The sequence below is a fragment of the Sorex araneus genome, chromosome 1 (assembly GCF_027595985.1).
Source record: "Sorex araneus isolate mSorAra2 chromosome 1, mSorAra2.pri, whole genome shotgun sequence".
Lineage (NCBI taxonomy): Eukaryota > Metazoa > Chordata > Mammalia > Eulipotyphla > Soricidae > Sorex > Sorex araneus.
Window position 1 is genome coordinate 9,181,972 of NC_073302.1, and position 21,806 is coordinate 9,203,777.

Below are 21,806 nucleotides of genomic sequence, written 5' to 3' on the forward strand. Positions count from 1 at the left end.
ACTGTCTGATCTCTTTTCTGCCATATATTTTTTTTTTTATAGGAATGAACTGCACCACCAACCATCGATTGGTGATGTAAGTATTTGACATCCAAATGAAAGACCCCAATTATCTGTAACGCCTCTCATTTCTCCAATAGTGCAACAAACCCCAGTGATCAATATTCGAGGGTGCATTTCTTTCTCCCATCTCTGTACAGCAAAGACCTCTTTCATTTCACTCAGCGTCACGCACCAAGGTAACCGCCTCCCTGCTTGCTTTCTCCTCTGACCACCTTCACTATAGTCATTCCAGCTGTGATTGTGAATCTCGGTTCTAACCAAGACTCCTGTCTTGTGAAGCTGCTCCCTGGCCCTCAATGCCCATAAGACAAAGGTGACACGGAACTAAGCAATCTAGTAAAAACAGAGATCAACAAATGGGACTACATTAAACTAAAAAGCTTCTGCACCGCAAGAGATACAGTGACCAGAATACAAAGACTATCCACAGAATGGGAAAGGATATTTACACAATACCCATCAGATAAGGGGTTGATATCAATGGTATATAAAGCACTGGTTGAACTCTACAAAAAGAAAACATCCAACCCCATCAAAAAATGGGGCAAAGAAATGAACAGAAACTTTACCAAGGAAGAAATACGAATGGCCAAAAGGCACATGAAAAAGTGCTCTACATCACTAATCATCAGAGAGATGCAGATCAAAACAACCATGAGATACCACCTCACACCACAGAGACTAACACACATCCAAAAGAACAAAAGCAACCGCTGTTGGAGAGGATGTGGGGAGAAAGGGACCCTTCTTCACTGCTGGTGGGAATGCCGACTGGTTCAGCCCTTCTGGAAAACAATTTGGACGACTCTCAAAAAATTAGATATTGAATTCCCATTTGACCCAGCAATACCACTGCTGGGAATATATCCCAGAGAATCAAAAATGTACAATCGAAACAACATCTGCACATGTATGTTCATCGCAGCACTGTTTACAATAGCCAGAATCTGGAAAAAACCCGAATGCCCCAGAATGGATGACTGGTTGAGGAAACTTTGGTACATCTATACAATGGAATACTATGCAGCTGTTAGAAAAAAGGAGGTCAAGAATTTTGTAGTTAAGTGGATGGGCATGAAAAGTTTCATGCTGAGTGAAATGAGTCAGAAAGAGAGAGACAGACATAGAAAGATTGCACTCATCTATGGTATATAGAATAACAGAGTGGGAGACTAACACCCAAGAACTGTAGAAATAAGTACCAGGAGGTTGACTCCATGGCTTCGAGGCTGGCCTCACGTTCCGGGGAAAGGTCAACTCAGAGAAGCGATCACCAACTACATTGCAGTCGAAGGCCATGTGGGGGAAGGGAGTTGCGGGCTGAATGAGGGCTAGAGACTGAGCACAGCGGCCACTCAACACCTTTGTTGCAAACCACAACAGCTAATTAGAGAGAGAAAGCAGAAGGGAATGCCTTGCCACAGTGGCAGGGTGGGGTGGGGGGGAGATGGGATTGGGGAGGGTGGGAGGGACACTGGGTTTACGGGTGGTGGAGAATGGGCACTGGTGAAGGGATGGGTTCCCAAACTTTGTATGAGGGAAGTGTGAGCACAGAAGTGTATAAATCTGTAACTGTACCCTCACGGTGATTCTCTAATTAAAAATAAATAAATTTAAAAAAAAAATACCAAAAAAAAAAAAAAAAAAATCTGAGTCCAACAAAAACCTTATTTCACCACAAATAAGCATCAGAAACAGTAAAGAAGATATAAATATCTCCTAGAGTCATTTGGAACTGTTTCATCTTTATGGAGTATCCAGGAAGAGGAATGGTGATTTCTGGGAAATAAATCTGAACCGGGAGGGGGGGAAAAACACGAAGTGTAAAGTAATCAAGACGCCTCTATAAACACAGGCAAATGTTCTCAAGGATCTTGACCACATGCTAAGTAAAGGATTTATTCGTAATTTTGCTGACAAAGCAAGGTGGTAGTAAAAAACTGGGGTTGAGAGGCTGGCTTCTGACACAGTGCTCTGGGGCGTGCCTCACACCACAGACTAGGGGACCAGCTCCCTCTTGGGGCTGTACCAAGCCCTGCTCAAGACCCACCATAAAATGATCTGGGCTCGGGACATTCCCCGGACACTAATGCTGTCGGCTACGAGCCGGTGAGCATTAGAGAACTGCCACAAGGTCAGTACTACTCTGATTGACGGACACTTGTTTATATTTCAGGAATCACCGTGGGGCTGAAGCGATAGCACAGTGGGTAGGGCATTTGCCTTGTATGTGGCTGACCTAGGTTTGATTCCCAGCATCCCATATGGTCCCCTGAGCACTGCCAGGAGTAACTCTTGGGTGCAAAGCCAGGAGTAACCCCTATGCATTGCCGGGTGTGACCCAAAAAGAAAATGAATATATAAACAAACCAGAAATCACTGCGATTGTCACAGGAATTACTTTTTTACATCATCATTCCTGCCAATTTGTAAACATCCACCTACCATGCCTTTTTTGTTTGGGGGTCACACCTGGATGTGCTCTGGACTCACGCCTGATTCTGCGCTTCGGTGTCTTTCACTCCTGGCCGTCCCTGGGGAAGCAGGTGGGGTGCTGGGGGTTGACCTTTATTGGCTCTATGCAGGTGAGTACTCAGCCTGCTGCACCATCTCTTCGGCTCCACTATTAGTTATTTTTCGGTGGTGGTGGGGTGAGGTCTCCCCCAACCGTGCATCTCTCTGACCCTGTCATGTATCTCTACATAAACTATGATGCATCTACTTGAACTGAGGTTCAAAATCCAAATGATAACTTGTTTTAAAGGTTGTCTGGGGCCTGAGTGATGATAGTACGGCAGGGTGGGGTTTGCCTTGCATGCGGCTGACCTGGATTTGACCCTCAACATCCCATAGAGTCCCCTGAACACTTCCAGGAGTAATGCCAGGAGTAACCCTTGAGCATCGCTGGGTGTGGACCCTCCTCCCAAAAAAACGCAGCCTGAAAACTCAGCATACACTATTAATGTACAATTGAAGCATTACTGGAATAACATCTGCCCTTTCTAAATATATCAAATAAAGGCCCTAACTTGCATGGCAGAATTGGCTACAAGGCTATTTCCTTGAGGGCAAAACTGCATTTATGGAACCAAAGAACAAAATGTTCCAAAAGCAACATCCAGAGTCATTTCCTGGTCTTAATTTTCTAATTCTAAGTTTATAGCCCCTGTTTCCTTCACTGCAACAATACCAACGAGGTCCCACTTGATTTGCTGGTCATACAAAAAAAAAATACCTTAGGTGTTAAGGATCCTTTTGCCTAAAAGGACATTTTTTATGTAGTCAAGAAAACATGCTTAAGAAATCAGTTTGTTGGGCTGGGGCGATAGCACAGCGGGTAGGGCATTTGCCTTGAATGCGGCCGACCCGGGTTCAAGCCCCAGCATCCCATATGGTCCCCTAAGCACTGCCAGGAGTGATTCCTGAGTGCAGAGCCAGGAGTAACCCCTGTGCATCGCCAGGTGTGACCCCCCCCCCAAAAAAAAGAAATCAGTTTGTGCTGGAGAATCTATAGGTAATCAGAAGACTCAAGTCACATTCCCGACAACATAGAGTTCCAAATACTTGTTTGGTTCACTGTATCACTGTCATCCCATTGTTCGTCGATTTACTCGAGTGGGCACCAGTAATGTTTTTATTCCTCCCAGACCTGAGATTTTAGCAGCCTCTCCTTACTCATCTTTCCCAACGATTGGAGGCTCTTTCAGGGTCAGGGGAATGAGACCTATCGTTACTGTTTTTGGCATATCGAATACGCCACGGATAGCCAGGCTCTGTGCATACTTGTTTGATTACACAGGTAAAATATAAACAAAAATTAATTCACACTAAATGACTCTGCTCAATTTCAGAGTAAACGCCAGACCACATAAAAATAAGTATGTGGGGCTGAAGCGATAGCACAGCAGGTAGGACATTAGCCTTGCACGTGGCAAACCCAGGTTCGACGCCCAGCTTCCTAATAGTCCTACAAGCACCGCCAGGAGCAAGTCCTGAGTGCAGAGCCAGCAGTAACGCCTGAGCACAACCAGGTGTGGGCCCAAAACTAAATTTAAAAAAAATAAACTAAACATGTAAGAGCTTCGAGAGGTGCAGCAGTCAGGAGCGAGGCTGAGAGCTGGGTCCCTCGGGCTCCCTGACATGATCCCTCCTGTCCATAATCCCTTGGACTGCAATGGCTGTGGCCGGCAGCTGTGTGCGACAGCGCGGCCAGGAGTGCTATCTCCCAGCTCTGACATGTGAGCACAAGCGGACCGAGCAACCCCCCCCCCCCAGAGAGCATGCCAGAACGGAAACACCCTAACTAAAGGAGTGCGACCACTGGAGAGCTCCTCACCTGTGTGTGTGAGTGTCACCCCCAGAAACAGCACCACAGCCAAACACTGGGAAGGTGCAACGGGGGCGGGGCTGATGTTGAAATACTGAATGTAATAAACAATGAAGCTTTTTTTTTTTTCTTTTTCTTTTTGGGTCACACCCAACAATGCTCAGGGGTTACTCCTGGCTCAGCACTCAGGAATTGGTCCTGGCGGTCCTTGGGAGACCAGATGAGATGCTGGGAATCGAACCCAGGTCGGCTGCATACAAGGCAAACACCCTCCCTGTTGTACTATCATTCTGGCCCAATCATGAACAACTTTATAAAAATAAATATGTAAATAAATAAAAAACAAAAACAAATGCAATGCCCATCATGGCAACATCATCAACAACAGAGAAAATGGGATGAGGGCACTTAAAAAAAAATCTATCTTAAAGTGAATGAGGTAATCGCAGTTATTAGTGATTGGATTTCAGGAACACAATGTTTCAATACCAGTCTCTTTACCAGTGTCCACTTCCCTCCACTAATGTCCCATTTCCCTCCCACCCACCCACCACTGTGACAGGCACTTCTCTTTTTAAAAATTTACTTATTTTTGCTTTCTGGGTCACACCAAGCGATACTCAGGCTCTGCACTCGGGAATCACTCCTGGTGATGCTTCGGGGACCATATGGGATGCCGGGGATTGAACCTGGGTCAGCCACTTACAAGGCAAACACCCTTCTCGTTGTACTATGGCTCTGGCCCGCGACAAGCACTTATTTAAAGAACTCTGGGCACTGGGCTTTGCGGTACTGTTGCCAATCGGATTTCACAACTAACATTTTACCACCTTTCAGCCCCTCCCCCCTCCTCCGGGTGGAACATTTCCCTCCACACTTGCTCCCTTCCTCATCCATCTTCCCACCCCCAAGTGGCATGCTTTCTTCTGATGACTGGTCTCACATTTCTGTTGCCCGTGGGCATTTATTATCCTACTATTATGCCTCCTGATAGCTCACATATGAGAGATCATTCTGTGTGTCTGGGAGGCCAGGATTTGAAAAAGGAAAGAGGGGTGGGGAGGCAGAGATGTGGCTCACAGGTTCTGGACTTGCCTAAAGAAAAGAGGTCCTGGGTTTAATTCTTAGCATCACACATGCTCACATGCACTCTCGCACACGCGCGCGCACACACACACACACACACACACGCACGTGTGCAGTGAAACCACATAGGTGCAAATAGGTCACTGCAGAAATAAACGGAAGTAGAGTATTTTAATAACTGAGTAGGATTTTTTGAGAAGAAAACTATTAAGGTTGGGGAGGCTAGAGATAGCTTAATGGGATGAAGCACATGCTTTGCATATGAGAGGCAGGGGTTCGAGCCCCAGCACAATGGAAGATGGGCTTAAGAGTAAGCTGAGAATTACCAGGTGTGACACCTCAACCCTCCCCGCACACACACAATTAAAAAAAAAAAAAGCTATGGGTCAGGGCTGAAAAGCTAGTACAGCCAGATAGGGTGCTTGCCTTGCATGCAGATACCCTGGGTTCAATCCCTGGTGCCCCAGATGGTCCCCTGAGCCCACTGAGTGGATTCAAAACAACAGAAAAAAGTGCAAAAGAATATTCAGGCATGTGGTCCATGCTTAAGCTTCTGGGTTCAGTACTTAGTCAGAACTGACTCCAGGCTGGAGAGGGGCTTGCCTTGCACACAGATGACCCAGGTTCGATTTCTAGCACCACCTATGGTTCCCTAGGTGTGGGCAAAAGTGACCCCCGAGCAGCAGAAAGCCCTAAGACTGCAGGGTGTGGCCCCCAACACCAAAAACAAATAAAAAACCCCCAAAGCCAACAGAAATGTTCTGAGGCCCACGAGAATTCACAGTGCCAGACAGCCCTCTGTGCATCCCGCCCCAGCCCCCCACCTAAAAGCTAAGACTGTACGATTCCTAACTCTTAGAGCCCTAATACTTAGGAAGAGAAATACATTTTTTTTTTAATTCACAGAAAATTGGCTTACACTTGTGCTACCACCAAGCTACTTTAGAAGAAAAATATCTGTGATTTCTATTTTATCAATTTTTTTGCTTTCTGGGTCACATTTGGCGATGTCCAGGGGTTACTCCTGGCTGTGCTCAGGGGACTGTACGGGATGCTGGGAATTGAACCTGGGTCAGCCACGTGTAAGGCAAATGCCCTACCCTCTGTACTATCACTCCAGCCCCTATCTGATTTTTATAACTTTACCATCACATAAAGCTTTTTTTTTTTTCTTTTTGGGTCACACCTGGCGATGCACAGGGGTTACTCCTGGCTCTGCACTCAGGAATTATCCCTGGCGGTGCTCAGGGGACCATATGGGATGCTGGGAATCGAACCTGGGTTGGCCGCATGCAAGGCAAACGCCCTACCGCTGTGCTATCGCTCCAGCCCCCACATAAAGCTTTTTAAGGGTTTAACCAAATTATTATCTTCTCTAAGAAGCTTTCCCTTCTGGAAATAGGTTTCCATTCCCTCTGTCCTATGTACCCTTTCTGTCGTATGTACCTTTTTAATCTTTGTTAACATTTATATACCTTTGTTTACATTGGGCTTAAGCGATAGCACGGCGGGTAGGGCATTTGCCTTGCAGGTGGCCGACCTGGGTTCGATTCCTCTGTCCCTCTCGGAGAGCCCGGCAAGCTACCCGTGGCGTATTCGATATGCCAAAAACGGTAGCAAGTCTCACAATGGAGACGTTACTGGTGCCTGCTTGAGCAAATTGATGAACAATGGGATGGCAGTGACAGTGATATTTATGTTAGAAATTACATAAATGGGTGAGAGAGTTCAGAAGTTAAGGTCCCTGCCTCGCATTTGGACAATGCTGGCTTAACTCCTGGACCTGCAGAGTACTCTGAGCACCACTGGAAGAGACCCCTCACCCACAGGACAGAGTTGGGAGTAGTCTGTGAGCACTGGTGGGCTGAGGAGACCCCCAAACCCAAGCCAGCAGCAAAAAAAAAAAAAAAAAAAAAAAAGTCCATGAAACTCTCTACAATGCCTCAGTCAAGAAGGAGAGTTCATTTCCCTGAATGTACCCATCTAGACTAGCCTGTGCTCTGATGAAGAGAATGTGAAAATGACACCATGTAACTTCTAAGACTCAGCTTTCGAGGTTTCACACCTGCTCTCAAACTACCATGAATGTGAAGATGCTCAAATTGAAAGGGGAGCATCTAAACTGTTTATTTTCTACCTATACTTAGAAGGAGAAACATTTTTTTTTTCTTGGTCTACCCTTCTGTTACGCTAGAGACCGAGGGTGCAGTTGAAATCTCAATCCCAACACCCTTTTCTGTTACCAAGTGCTCTCTTACTTTAGCTATCAAAATCCAAGTATTTTCCTGCATCCACACCAGCACTGGCTGCTCTTGGGCTTTTTAATGTGTGCCAGTCCGAGGTGTGAGATGTCATCTCACTGTTGTTTTGATTTGCACCTCCCTGATGATGTGTAGAGCATTTTCGCGTGTCTTTGGCCATTTGTACTTTGAGATTTTTCTGTTCGTTTCTTCTTCCCATTTTTGGATGGGATTGGCTGTTTTTTTCTTGTCAAGTTCTACCAGTGCATTATATATCTTGGGTATCAACCCCTTATCTTGTGGGTGTTGGGTAATTTTTTTTCCCAATCTGTGGGCTATCTTTTTATCTTGGTCACAATTTATTTTGCGGTGCAGAAGCTTCGTAGTTTAATGTAGTCTCATTTGTTTATCTTTGCTTCCACTTACTTGGTCAGTGGTGTTTCATCTTTGACGATGCCTTTAGTTTCAATATCGAAGAATTCTGCCCACATTTTCCGCTATGTATTTTATGGATTTAGGTGTGATACTGAGGTCTTTAATTCATTTTGATCTTACTTTTGTGCCTGGTGTTAGGAAGAGGTCTGAGTTAACTTTTTATTTATTTTAATGCAGCTGTCCAGTTTTTTTTTTTTAGAATTTTATTTCCATAAGGTTGTTCACATTGATTACATTCAATATTTCAACACCAATCCCACTACCATTACACCTTCCCATCACTATTAATTCGAATTTTCCCAGCACCATTCAAGTCTGTCTGCCAGGGGATGATGCTAGATAATTTATTTTCTATTGATTATTATAAGCATCATGAGAGGTCGTGTGGATCCACAGGCTTCTGGATTTCTAAAACTGTAAATGGCTGGGGTCCAGAGACATCTCTGTATGGAGCTAAACCATTTTGAGATTAATTTGGGAGTCTCTGGATCAAGGCCGTTGATGCGCTGGGATGGCACCTGGAGGCAGATCTCTGGCGTGACAGCCAGGACCCCAAGAGGGCGGGGAGACGGGAAGGGCTGGCCCATCTCCGCTGCCACTATGTGGCCTGGAATCTTAGTCCCTGAACCTGCAGACCTGGGTTTTGCTCGAGGCCCTCAGGGTTTCATCTGGAGTGGGCTGAGAGGGGTACCCCCACTCCATCTGAGGTGCCCAAGTCGAACGGGCTCTATACAGGGTCCGGAGGGGTCTCCGGTGGCAGCTGTCCAGTTTTCCCAGCACCACTTGTTGAAAAGGCGTTCCTTGCTCCATTTCATATTGCTTGCTCCTTCATTAAAGATTAGGTGATCATTTACTTGAGCGTCGGTGTCAGGATAATCAACTCTATTCCACTGATCTGGGGGGAGGGGGTCTGTCCTTAATCCAATACCATGCAGTTATAATTAGTTCCTCCTTGTAGTACAGTTTGAAGTTGGGGAAGGTGATGCCTCCTATCTTCTTTTTCCCAAGGATTGTTTTATTCATGGGGGGTTTATTGTTCCATATGAATTTTAGGAGTATTTGATCTGTTTGTTTGAAAAATGTTAGGGGTATCCTTGGGACTATACTGAATCTGCATAATGCTTTGGGGAGTGTGCCATTTTGACAATGTTAATCCTCCCAATCCATATATTTCCATTTCTTTGTGTCCTCTTTTATTTACTGAAGTATCTTTTGTTCTTGTTTTTTGCTTTTTGGGTCACACCGGTGATGCTCAGGGGTTACTCCTGGCTCATGCACTCAGGAATTACTCCTGGCGGTGCTTGGGGGACCATATGAAATGCTGGGAATAGAACCCGAGTTGGTCTTGTGCAAAGCAAATGCCCTACCCACTGTGCTATCGCTCCAGCCCCTGAATTAGTCTTTTGTAGTTTTTATTTGTTTAGGTCCTTCACTTCTTTAAAATGATTCTGTGATACTTGATTTTCTGAGGCATGATTGTGAACAGAACTGCTTTTCTAATCTCTCTCTCTCCTCATTCATTATTAGTATATAGCAAAGTCATGGACTTTTGGGCCTTTTTGGAAAACAAAATGATCATTCCCCCAAAAGCTAGAAATTGAGCTTCCATTCGACTCAGCAATACCACTTCTGGAATATACCTGGGGGCAAAAATCACAAATTAGAAATGCCATTTGGAATTCTATGTTTATTGCAGCACTACTCGTATAATAGACAGAATCTGGAAACACTAGTGCCCGAGCACAGACGACTGGTTTCTTTAACACAATGGAATACTATGCAGCCGTTAGGAAAAATGAAGTCATGAAATTTGTTTATAAATGGATGGACATGGGAGTATAATGCTGAGTGAAATGAGTCAGAAGGAGAGGGACACAGGATGATTGCACTCGTTTGTGGGATAAAAAATAATAATAAAACCAGAACTAATACCCCCAAACAGTAGAAAAAGGGGCTGGTCCATGATCGCAAGCCTGCTTCAAGTGCTGGGGGAGAAGAAAGTTGGGATAGAGAAGGGACAACTATGACCATGATAGTTGGAAATGATCACTCTGGAAAAGAACTGCATGCTGAAGGAGGTAAAGGAACAAGCATCATAACTTCTCAGCATCAGTAATGCAAACCAGAATGCTCAAAAGAGGGGAGGGAGGGAGAGGGAGAGAGAGAGAGGGAGAGGATGTTGGGGGGGAGAGAGAGAGAGAGAGAGAGAGAGAGAGAGAGAGAGAGAGAGAGAGAGAGAGAAACAGGCTGAGGATGGGGGGCAGGTAACTGGGGACTGTCACTGTCATCCCATTGCTCATCGATTTATTCGAGCGGGCACCAGTAATGTCTCTCATTGTGAGACTTATTGTTACTGTTTTTGGCGTATCCAATACACACGGGTAGCTTGCCAGGCTCTGCTGAGTGGGCTCGATACTCTCGGTAGCTTGCCGGGCTCTCCGAGAGGGGCGGAGGAATCAAACTCCAGTCGGCCACGTGAAAGGCGAACGCCCGACCGCTGTGGTGGGAAATGAGTGTTGGAATAACGACTGTTGGAACATTCTATGACTGAAACTCAGTCATGAACAGCTTTGCAACTGTGTATCTCAAGGGGATTCAATAAAAATAGAGAAATAAACAAAAATCCCAAGTATTGGTAATGGAGAACTCCCCCCAGTGTAGCCACAATGTCAGTTAAATTCTAGCTTTCAATTTCTTTGCTTCTGTTTCTTATTTCTGTTACTTTCTGAAAATACAGTTACAGAATTTAAGTAGTGATTTGTTACTTTTTACTCAGCTTGAATTTTGTATTGGGACAATTTTAGGTTTTCTAGGATAGTTTATTTCCAAAAGTGGACAATACTTACTCTCCGTGCTTATGGTGACTGTCAACTGAGCAAAAGACTCAACTGGGACTTTAAGGGTGGAAGAATAACAGACCTCTTAAGTGTATTTTCTAAAACCAGTGCAATTTATAGAATTTTTTAAAAAGTTTTATTTATGACAGGGAAGACAAAATTACCCCAGTAAGATTCAAGTTCAAATATGTAATTCAATGCAATATAGTTTAGATGCCAAGATTGAAAACTTATTTATGTAAATTATAATAGGCATTATGTTATATTAAATGATTGGAATTTTATTAAATGATTTTGATTTATTTACACAAGTTAAAATATAGCAGTCAGGGGCCCTGAGAGATAGTATAACAGGAAAGGAGCTAGCCTTGGACATGGTCAGCTGGATCCCCAGCGTCCTACAGGGTCCCGTGAGCACCACCAGGAATAGTTCTTGAGGGAATAGCCAGGAATAACCCTCGAGCATCTCTGGGGATGGTCCAAAAGCAAATACAACATTGCAGTCATTCAACACAAATTTAACTTTTATTAATTTATTTTCTGATAATCCCATTTGCAAATCCTCTAAGTTTTGTTAAAAAAATGAAATAAATCTGTTATATGCCTGACAAGCGGGTAAGAGTGGATGGGGTTGGGGGGGCAGGGCAGACTGGTTGGTGGTGGGGCTGGGGTTCCAACATGCACACAGGAAGCAACTCTAGTATGAACAGTGGTGCAAATCACCCTGTCGATAACAAGGAATAAACAAAAACCAGTAAAACTCAGAAATCTATTAGTGTTCGAGAAAATGAAGTTTCAAATGCAGATTGAGGGGCTAGAGCAACAGTACAGAGGGTAGGACGGCTGCCCACCGCCCCCATCCAAAAGCAAACTAAGCGTCATTTTCTATTTTCCCGTGATGATGATTTCATGGGTTAGTTACTGTAATAATAATTAACTGCTTAAGCATTTACCACTTAAAAATTCAAAGAATTGATACTCTACATAGATGTATTGAATTCTATTATTATTATTATTTCTTTCTGGGTCACATCTGGCAATGCACAGGGGTTACTCCTGGCTCTGCACTGAGGAATTACTCCTGGCGGTGCTTGGGGGACCACATGGGATGCTGGGAATTGATCCCAGGTCAGCCACGTGCAAGGCAAATGCCCTACCCACTGTGCTATCACTCCAGCCCTGAAATTCTATTAAATTTTACAGGAAACTTTAAATTGAAACGAATTTTAGAGCTGTTCTACTTCCTTGAAAAAAAGCCACTGGCTTTTAAAATTTACTGAATCACCGTGAATTACAAATTTGTTCACGACCGAGTCTCATGAACTCCCATCCTTCCACCACGTCGCTTCCCTCCACGAGCCTCTCCAGTTCCTCTCCTGCCTCTGCCTGCCTCCATGTGAGGCGAGTTCTTCTTTTTCCTTTAGGCGCTGTGGTTTACAAGACTGTGACTGCTAGGCTATCTCTTTACCTCCTTTCAGCACCTTCTTCAAGGTGACAACTTACCTCCACCACTGTCACACATACTGCAAAAATGACCACCACCGTAAAGTTGCTAAAACACACGTCCCTGCAATTGAAATATTTTTGTGTGCGATGAGAATATATATAAACTACTTTCTTAGGAACTGCAGTAAGTTTCAGAATTATGAAATTATTCTGAATTATTGTGAATTATCGCGAAAGATGCTGTTCAGATCTCTGAAACATTGACCTGCGTAAACAGAAGTTCATATTCTTCGATATCATCGCACATCACATAAATATCCAACTCCCCGCCCCTCCTTCTACCCCCCCTAATATCCAGTCCCCAGCAACTACCATTTTCATATTCTTAAAATGTATCTGACATTTTTTAGATTTCATGTAAAAGTTGCAGGATGTGGAATACACTTTTCTGTTTCTGTTCTAAGATATCTAAAGTCCCCTTTGGTTAACTTTTTTGGTTATGTTAAACTTTGACATATTTGTGAACCTTCAATGTCCATTTTGTTATTCCTTCTTGACAGAGTAGTAATTTCATATGACTCTGGCAAGGAGAGTTATTTGCCATGATTTAAGCCTTATATTTCTTAAGAGTTATTCTGTTGTTTCTTAAAAGTTATTGGAGAGTCAAATATAAACTGGTGTTTCTTAATAATTTACACCTCACATGTAACCCATCCTGGAGAATGTTCCCTGTGTGCCTGAGAATGAGTGTTCTGTTGCTGCGGAATGGTACGTTCGGGATATGTCTGTTACACTCATTTTGCCCAAGGTATAGTCCAAATTCAGGGCTGGCAAGATAGCTTTTAGGCTGGAGCACATGCTTTGCATGCAAGAGCTCTGGGTCCGTGCCTGGTGCCACATAACAGCCCAAGCACTGCTGGAAGAATTCCCCTCGTGTCACTGGCTGTGGCTCAAGACCAAATCAAAACCCCACCAGAGTAGCTCAAACTCAGTATTTGCTAAGTGATTTTCTCAGCAATGTGTCCTTTGAGAAAAACAGCAGCTAGTTCCCTACTATTAATGAAGCTTGTTTCTCCCTTTAGATCTGCTAGTTTTAATACAGTAAATACTACAACATGCATCCAATATCCGATATCTGCATAGTCCCTGTAAATTAACATATTTATTAAGACATCATAATGTCTCATTTTTTTAAGTTTTGTATCATTTAAGTTTAATTATACCTGCTCTTTACTATCCAATTGCATGAAATAAATTTTCTGACTTCATATCAACTCCCTTTATCCTTAAAGCTAAAATAAGTCTCTTGTAGAGTCCTACTGGTTTTTTGTTTTTGTTTTTGAATTTCGGGGACATAGCTGGCAGTGCCAAGGGCTGGCTCTACATTCAGGGATCACTCCTGGTGATGTTCAAGGGACTGTGTGGGGTGCTGGGAATTGAACCTGGGTCAGCTGTGTGCAAGACCAACACCCGACCTGCTGTACTATAGCGCCAACCCCTGGGGTCCTGTTTTTATAACCAGCCTCCCCATACCATGATTAAACAATTTAATCCATTTGCAATCAAAGTCATTATTGGTAATGACTTAACTAGTGTTGTGTAATTTTCTACTTTTAGGACTTCCTTTGTTCCCTTCTTCCTTTTTGCTAGTCTCCCTTGTGAACCAATGATTTGCCACAGTGTAAGCTTTGATTCCCTTTTCATCCTTTTAATGTATCATCTACTTTAGGATTCTGTGTTTTCTCATGACTATGAAATGTTACAAATGTAACTCTATATATATTGGGGGGGGGCTGGAGGGGCTGGGATCTTGGTACCAAACCAGAGAGTGATTGGATGCTGCTCCCGGTAGTGCTCAGGGAACCACGTGGTGCCAAAGATCTAATCTGCATTGGTTGCCTCCAATGCAAACACCTTAACCCCACACTGTATCTCCAGTAACAGTGTATCTCACATTGACAACTTGAATTGCTCATAAAACTTCCTACCCTGCAGACTCTCAATCACACACACACACACACACACACACACTCACTCTCTCTCTCTCTCTCTCTCTCACTCTCTCTTTTTGCTTTGACTAACAGGTTAAAAACAATCTTATTTTACAGTTCTTTTTAAAGCCACAAAAACACTATGTTCTTCATGAATAAATATAGTAGACAACTGTATGTTCTAGAAACGATAAGACTCAAAGAAATACGCACTTCACTTTATGGTTTCAATAAGGTTGTTTGGGCAAAAGTCAAACTGGGTTGATTCCAGGAACATAACATTGCATCCCTCTGCACCTTTGTGATCAAAGTTCAGATTACTGTCATCAGTTTATGAATTCTTGCATCCTTACATATTTCACCATATACATATATAGACAACCTTATCGTTTAAATGACTGCTTCATCACCAGGTTCAACAGGCTAATATGTCATTCTCTGAAGTCTTTCTTCAAGACCTTCTGAAATCGGGAACTCCTTCTCATCATCAATCACCATCTTTATCATCTGTAAACTCCAAAGTCTTTACCAAAAAGTCCTCTGATTGTTGTAACTAGACCCTGCTGCATAGCTAGTGTCTCCGATAAGGCATGCAGATCATGCTTATCAGTTCATCCAAACAACACTCTATCAACTCAGAAAAATGGCTAGTGATGTGCTTGCTAGCTGACTGAGAGTGAGCTCTAACGACACAGCTCTGCAGTCAAAATCATTAGCAAGACAGGTTTCCTATGTGCATGCTATAGTAATGGGCAGTCCAAACATATAGGAACTCTGGCCATATTATTTCATTGGTATGTGGGTTTTGCTTCCAGTCAGAGATACAAGAGGAGACACAGGAAAAGAACAGTTACATACAAATATGGGAAGCAAGCATTCCTCTACACACTATTATGCAATGGTCTATATGTGTCAGTCTTCCTATAAGCTATAAACTCACTGCTCTCTTCAATGCAGCCGACACTGCATGGGTTTTCAATTTCAGACCACCTACGACTTCAACTTGTCTGACAGCTTCCACTGTGTAGCCGATCTGATGAATGCTGAAGGATCCACACAGCACTAGCAAACTGGTGTGGAAACATACTTCTGGGTGCAGAGAAACCTGCAGCCTCCAGCAAGGCACAGAGTGCTATCAACTTGTGTTTTTTATGCCACATTACACCTTCTTCAATACTCTGTGTTCACTAATGGCTAATATCAGCAACCTTGTCCTTTAATTTTTATGCCAGAGTCATGCAATAAACAGCACTGTGTTACAGCATGAGAGCATTCTGCATTTGGAGATATACAGCTCTGTTTCATATTTTCATGTTATTAATTCTTATCTTTTATTTCAGGCTGAAGAACTTTCAGTATTTCTTAGGAGGTCTACTGATTAACTTTCTGGCTTGGTTTGGGGAATGTCTGCCCTGGCAGAACTTAAAATTAGTTGCTGTTTTTAAATTTCTGGGTGTGTATGTCTGTGTGGGGGAGGAGCAACTTGGGCCACACCCAGCGATGCTCTAGGGTTACTCTAAGTAGTGCTAGGAACCATGTGGTACCTGAAACAGAACTTCGGGTCACTGGCACACAAGACATACTTAAATACTATCTCTTCAGCACTAACAAATTTTAATTTTTGTTTTGTGGTACTTGGGATCAAACCAAACAAAGGCCTTAAACAAAGCATACTGCCACTGAGCAACATTCACAGCCCTACTAGTACTTTAAGTATCACTTCTCACTGTCTCCTGGCCTGCTGAGAAATCTAATAATCACATAGGGGCTGCTCTTCAGCAGTATGATTTTTTTTTCCCCCTTGCTGCCTTAAAAATTATCTCTGGGGGCCGGAGCAATAGTACAGTGGTTAGGGCATTTGCCTTGCATGTGTTCAACCTGGGTTCAATTCCCGGCATCCCATAATGGTCCCCCGAGCACCATCAGGAGTAATTCCTGAGTGCAGAGCCAGGAGTAACCACTAAGCATTGCTGGGTGTGACCCAAAAAGCACAGTAGCACTGTTGTCTTGTTGTTCATCGATTTGCTCGAGCGGGTGCTAGTAATGTCTCCATTGTGAGACTTGTTGTTACTGTTTTTGGCTCATCGAATACACCACGGGCATCTAGCCAGGCTCTGCCGTGCACGCGGGATACTCTCGGTAGCTTGCCAGGCTCTCCGAGAGGGATGGAAGAATCAACCCAGGTCAGCCACGTGCAAGACCGTTCCTTCAAGCAAGCTACAGTTAAACGTCTACTGGGGATGTGTAGTCAGGGGATGTGCCGAGAGTGCCCAGAGGGACAGACTGCAAACTTGGCATGCTGATGACAGGGTTCAGCCCCCAGCACTGGACCGTCCCCCAAAACCTTGCCAGCAGTAGTCTCAGCACTTCCATGTGTTGCCCTAAAACCCAAACTAAAGTTTTCTGGACATTCCTTCCACATTTCTATCGGAAGTCCAAACTCCTACCAGGCTCTATAAAGTTGCACACGGTCAAATCCCATCTTCTGGCATGTTTATTTATCTATTCACTCTGCTCTAGAGGACTCTGTGCTCCTGCTGCTAATCCTCAGGGCTCTCCTACTTCCTGCTCCGTGCAGAGAGGACTTCCGCCGGACTTCTCTACAGCATTCTTCTCCCATTCATGTTTCTGCTCAAATATCATTTCAAGACATTTTTAAAACATAAAATCTGTCCTTCACTCTTCATTCATTGTGTTCTACTTTGAGTTTCTTTACAGTGCCTGATTTGTTTTCTTATTTGCTGAAGGCCTCCATCTCATTGGACTTAAGTGTTCTAAGAGCTTTATCTGTCCCCTTCACCAGGGGACCTCCAGTATTTGTAACAGTAATTAGCACGCAGTCAACACTCGATACGCATTTGTGTCAGCAAATGTAAACAAGAATTAAAGTATTTTAAAGCTACTGTTTTAAATTTTATTAGCGTTGTCTGTTTTTATTTTTTAAATTTTTAAATTTTTATTTATTATTATTATTCTTTTGCTATTTGGGTCACACCCGGCGATGCACAGGGGTCACTCCTGGCTTTGCACACAGGAATTACCCCGGCGGTGCTCAGGGGACCATATGGGATGCTGGGAATCGAACCCGGGTTGGCCACATGCAAGGCAAATGCCCTACCCACTGTGCTATCGCTTCAGCCCCCGTAGCATTGTCTGTTTTTATGTATATCCATAGAGATCAGAACAATAATGAAGTATGGGAATAGTAGTAGTAGCGGTAGCTGTCTATTTAGCTAAGAAACGAAAAACAGAAAACAAAAGCTACTTAAAATTTCGTCTGATAAATTCTAAGACAAACATAAGTATCACTGCCGATCAGTCACTGTCCTTTGTACTACATACACCAAGCACCAAAAACAATCCTGTGCTCCTTTCACCTGGAACCTCCATCTTCCAGTGAACTGCTGAAATGACAATCACGGGACCAAAGAGCACAGCGGGGAAGGCACATGCCTTGCATGTGCTGACCTGGGCTCGAACCCTGGCACCACGTATGATCCCAAGCCCTACCAGGCGTGATCTTGGAGTGCTGGGCCAGGAGTAAGCCCTGAGCACAGCCAAGTGTGACCCCTACACCAAAGCAGACCAACAAAAAAGACCATTACAAAGGTGTACACTTTTTTTTTTTTTAAAGAATACATGGAGCTGTTCCTTGGGTCACCCACATGTGGGATCTCTGAGAAAGATGATGTTGCAGACGCTAAGAGGATGGCACTGTTCAAAGAAATCATCACAAATGTGGCTATGACGAAGCTGGAAGAGGCTACGGTGTTACCTAGCACGCGCCTGGCACTGGGACAGACGAGGAAGTGCAAGGCTCTTGCCAAGAGAAGGCGGATCAAGTATGTCAAGTGCTCTGAGAGTTGAGGGGGCTTCCTGAAACGTGTGAAGGAGACTGATGAGAAAACAATCTAAGTCAAAACACAGGGACCTGGGTTCAAGTACAGCGCCGGCCACTCCAGCCAGAGCGGTACACTGAATGAGAACCACGGGCAGGCGAGTGACTGAGCAGCTGAAACCCCTACCCTACGGGCTCAAGGCAAGGCAGGTTTGTTTGTTTTTTTAAACAGACCTTTGAACTGAATGTTTCTCGTGGGCTGGAGTGAAAGTACAGTGGTAGGGTGTTGCCTTGCATGCAGCTGACCCAGGTTTGATCTCTAGCATCCCACAGAGTCCCCCGAGCACTGCCAGGATTAATTTCTGAATGCAGAGCAAGGAGGAACTCTGAACATCACCCAAAGAGCCAAAAAATAAAAAATAAAATGTTTCTCTTCAGTTAAAGTGTCAGGTTCTTCTATCCTGACCCTCCCAGATTTTAAACCAAAAGGGGAGGGGTGGAGAAAAAGGGGCGAAAACTACCCTTGATGCAACGGAGAAGTTAAAACAATGTTAAAACGTCAACTTTTATACTATAACCCCTAGCTCTAACGGGAGTATTAGAAGACTTTGAAGCTAGTCACTTTAAAATTCTAAATTAAATATAAATTTGCCAATCTCACTAAGTATCACAAAACTTTAGCACTCTGAGAAGGTTGGATATTACTTTCATGTTCTTACTTTCACTCCATACACCTGACTATCAGGCCGAATTTTGGGATGAGCTTAGCAGAGCTAAGCAAATAAATTAGGCTCTGGAGTTTTACCTTGAGTCCTGTTTTCTCGTCGTCACTTCCATTATTTGTAGATGGTGTTTCATCTCCTTGCCTGGAAACCAAGACAAAATCTTCACTATTAAGAGTAGATACTGAATCTGAGGAGACACTGATTTTTCCAACAGAAGCCTTGTCATCCATGACTCAAGAATGAAGCTCAACTCATGAATGATTAAATATTTTAAAAATGCCTGAAAAACAAAAACCATAAAGATACTCATATAGGATGTCTGCCAGAAAGTCAATTATGTTCAAATTCTTACAAAATACATTTGGTAAACTTGGAAAAAAAAAACAACCCAAACTGCCAAATATTTTCCCAAGGATTTCACTACTTATAGTTTAGATTTATTTCAGGTAAGGGAATCTGATGCTATTAGAAGTCAAGAAATTTCAGATTTCAAGCGCACACACACACACTCACACACACACACACACACACACACACATTCCCATGAGAATAACTCTGCGCACCTACAGTGGTTTATTTGGCATATGTTGCAACTCTAATTCTTGACCTCGAAAAATAAGGAAGTGGTAAATGTTTGTTTGCTATCTTTTAAGTTGTAAAGCTGTACATAAAAATGAAAAGGAAAGTCCTTAGGACAATAAGGTTCTCCTAATACTTTTCTTGGATTTAAATTTAAAATACTGTCTCTTTTCTTTCCTAGTTTTTACGGTGCTGGGGAATCAAGTGTCATGTATGCAAGGCATGTGCTTTGCAGTCAAGCTTCATCCCTGACCCTAAAAAGTACATTCCTAAGAAACAAAATTTCACATTAACTCCCAAGATAAATAGATTCAAGGCACAGCAAGCACAGATTAAATATGTGGTAAGTACTAACAAGGCAAAAAATTCAGAGTTCCTTAAAACCTCAATCTTCCCATCCCATGGATTTTTGGAATCTAGCTTAACATGTGCATTACCAATAGTTTTTTTTTTTTTTTTTTTTTTTTTTTTTGCTTTTTTGGGTCACACCCGGCGATGCACAGGGGTTACTCCTGGTTCTACACTCAGGAATTACTCCTGGCGGTGCTCAGGGTACCATATGGGATGCTGGAATTCGAACCCGGGTCAGCTCTGTGCAAGGCAAATGCCCTACCCGCTGTGCTATCGCTCCCAGCCCCACCAATAAGTTTTTATGCCAAAAATCCCCAGCAAAAAGTATAAAAATCTGTCATCACTGACATCCCGTTGCTCATCAGTTTGCTCGAGCAGGCACCAGTAAAGTCCCCATTGCGAGACTTGTTACAGTTCTTGGCATATCAAATACGCCATGGGTAGCTTGCCAGGCTCTGCTGTGCGGGCGGGATACTCTCAGTAGCTTGCCGGGCTCTCCGAGAGGGGCAGAGGAATTGAACCCAGGTCGGCCGCATGCAAGGCAAACGCCCTACCTGCTGTGCTATTGCGTCAAAAATCTGTCACATATGAAAAATAAGATTACTGACTTCTAAACTAAAACCCAAACTTATCTACCACTAAAAATCTGTTTCTTTTGGGCATTATGGGTTTTAATGAAATAAAAAAGAATAAACAAAAAACCCTAATTCTTCATACTTTGCTGGCAATGTTCCCACTTAGTCGTCAAAACAGTAACAGAAAAAAGCAATACATCAGGTGGAGAGAGCTTTAGTTAATTTTTAAAAAGCAGCTCTATGCTCATTTTATACTTAAAATAAGTAAAGGTTCTAAAGAAAAGAAACTAATCTCTCCACTTACAAACTCTTTTTCTTTTCTTGTTTGCTTTATAGGTCACACCCAGCGATGCACAGGGGTCACTCCTGGCTCTGCACTCAGGAATTACTCCTGGCGGTGCTCGGGGGACCATAAGGGATGCTGGGATTCAAACCCGTGTTGGCAGCGTGCAAGGCAAACGCCCTACCCGCTGTGCTATTTGCTCCAGCCCCTCCACTTAAAAAGTCTTGATCTACACTTTAGATTTGAACAGCATGTATTTACTGAATATTCACTGTGAAAAGCACTCCTCTCCCTTCAAAGCTCACATCTAAATACCTGGTAGTAGGAATTCCACAAAACTTAAAAGATAACAGATAAGGAAATGGTGACAAGAGGCAGCCCTTTAACTTGGCAGCTTGAGGTTCAAACCCTGAAGCCCTCAGGACCTTCTATTTAACCAATTCCTTTACGTAAGAACTATCACAGAGGAGGAAGGAGGAAAGAGGAGGGGCCGGAGCGATAGCACAGCGGGTAGGGCGTTTGCCTTGCACGCGGCCGACCTGGGTTCGATCCCCGGCATCCCATATGGTCCCCCAAGCACTGCCAGGAGCAATTCCTGAGTGCAAAGCCAGGAGTAACCCCTGAGCATCGCTGGGTGTGACCCAAAAAGCAAAAAAAAAAAAAAAAAAAAAAAAAAAGGAGGAAAGAGGAGTTTAAAAGGTGAAGGCGGAGGCTGCACTATGACCCAGAATTCAGATTTGAAGTCTTAGCACCACATATTATCACCAGAGCACTGCCAGGAGTCACTCCGGGAAGTCAGGAAGAGCTGCTACCCCACTGCGCACAAACTCACTCCACCCCCCAGCCCCCCAAGCTACCAGCTACAAGATTCACAGTAATAAATTTAAATATCTAAATACACACTGTGGTATGCAGACACTTCAAAATAAACATTTAAAATGTGTTTGTTTTTTTATTTTTAAATTCTTAGTTGTTTGGTCCCACCTGGCTGTGCTCAGGACTTACTCCTGGCTCTGTGATTCGTGGTGGC

At 43.6% G+C, this 21,806-nt stretch overlaps 1 protein-coding gene across 6 annotated transcripts in view; it reads right to left on the bottom strand.

Annotated features, from left to right (window-relative positions):
• RABGAP1 (RAB GTPase activating protein 1) overlaps positions 1-21,806 on the bottom strand; it is a 172,402-nt gene that overhangs the window by 125,282 nt on the left and 25,314 nt on the right. For 2 of the 6 annotated variants that reach the window (XM_055123727.1, XM_004613339.3), the window contains exon 2: positions 19,069-19,268. The exons of 2 other annotated variants lie outside the window; for them this stretch is intronic. In XM_055123727.1, the coding sequence (XP_054979702.1) occupies positions 19,069-19,218 (150 nt within the window). In that variant the 5' untranslated portion in view covers positions 19,219-19,268. The remainder of the gene's footprint in view (positions 1-19,068; positions 19,269-21,806) is intronic. 2 more of the 6 variants (XM_055123730.1, XM_055123728.1) reach the window with 1 other exon arrangement.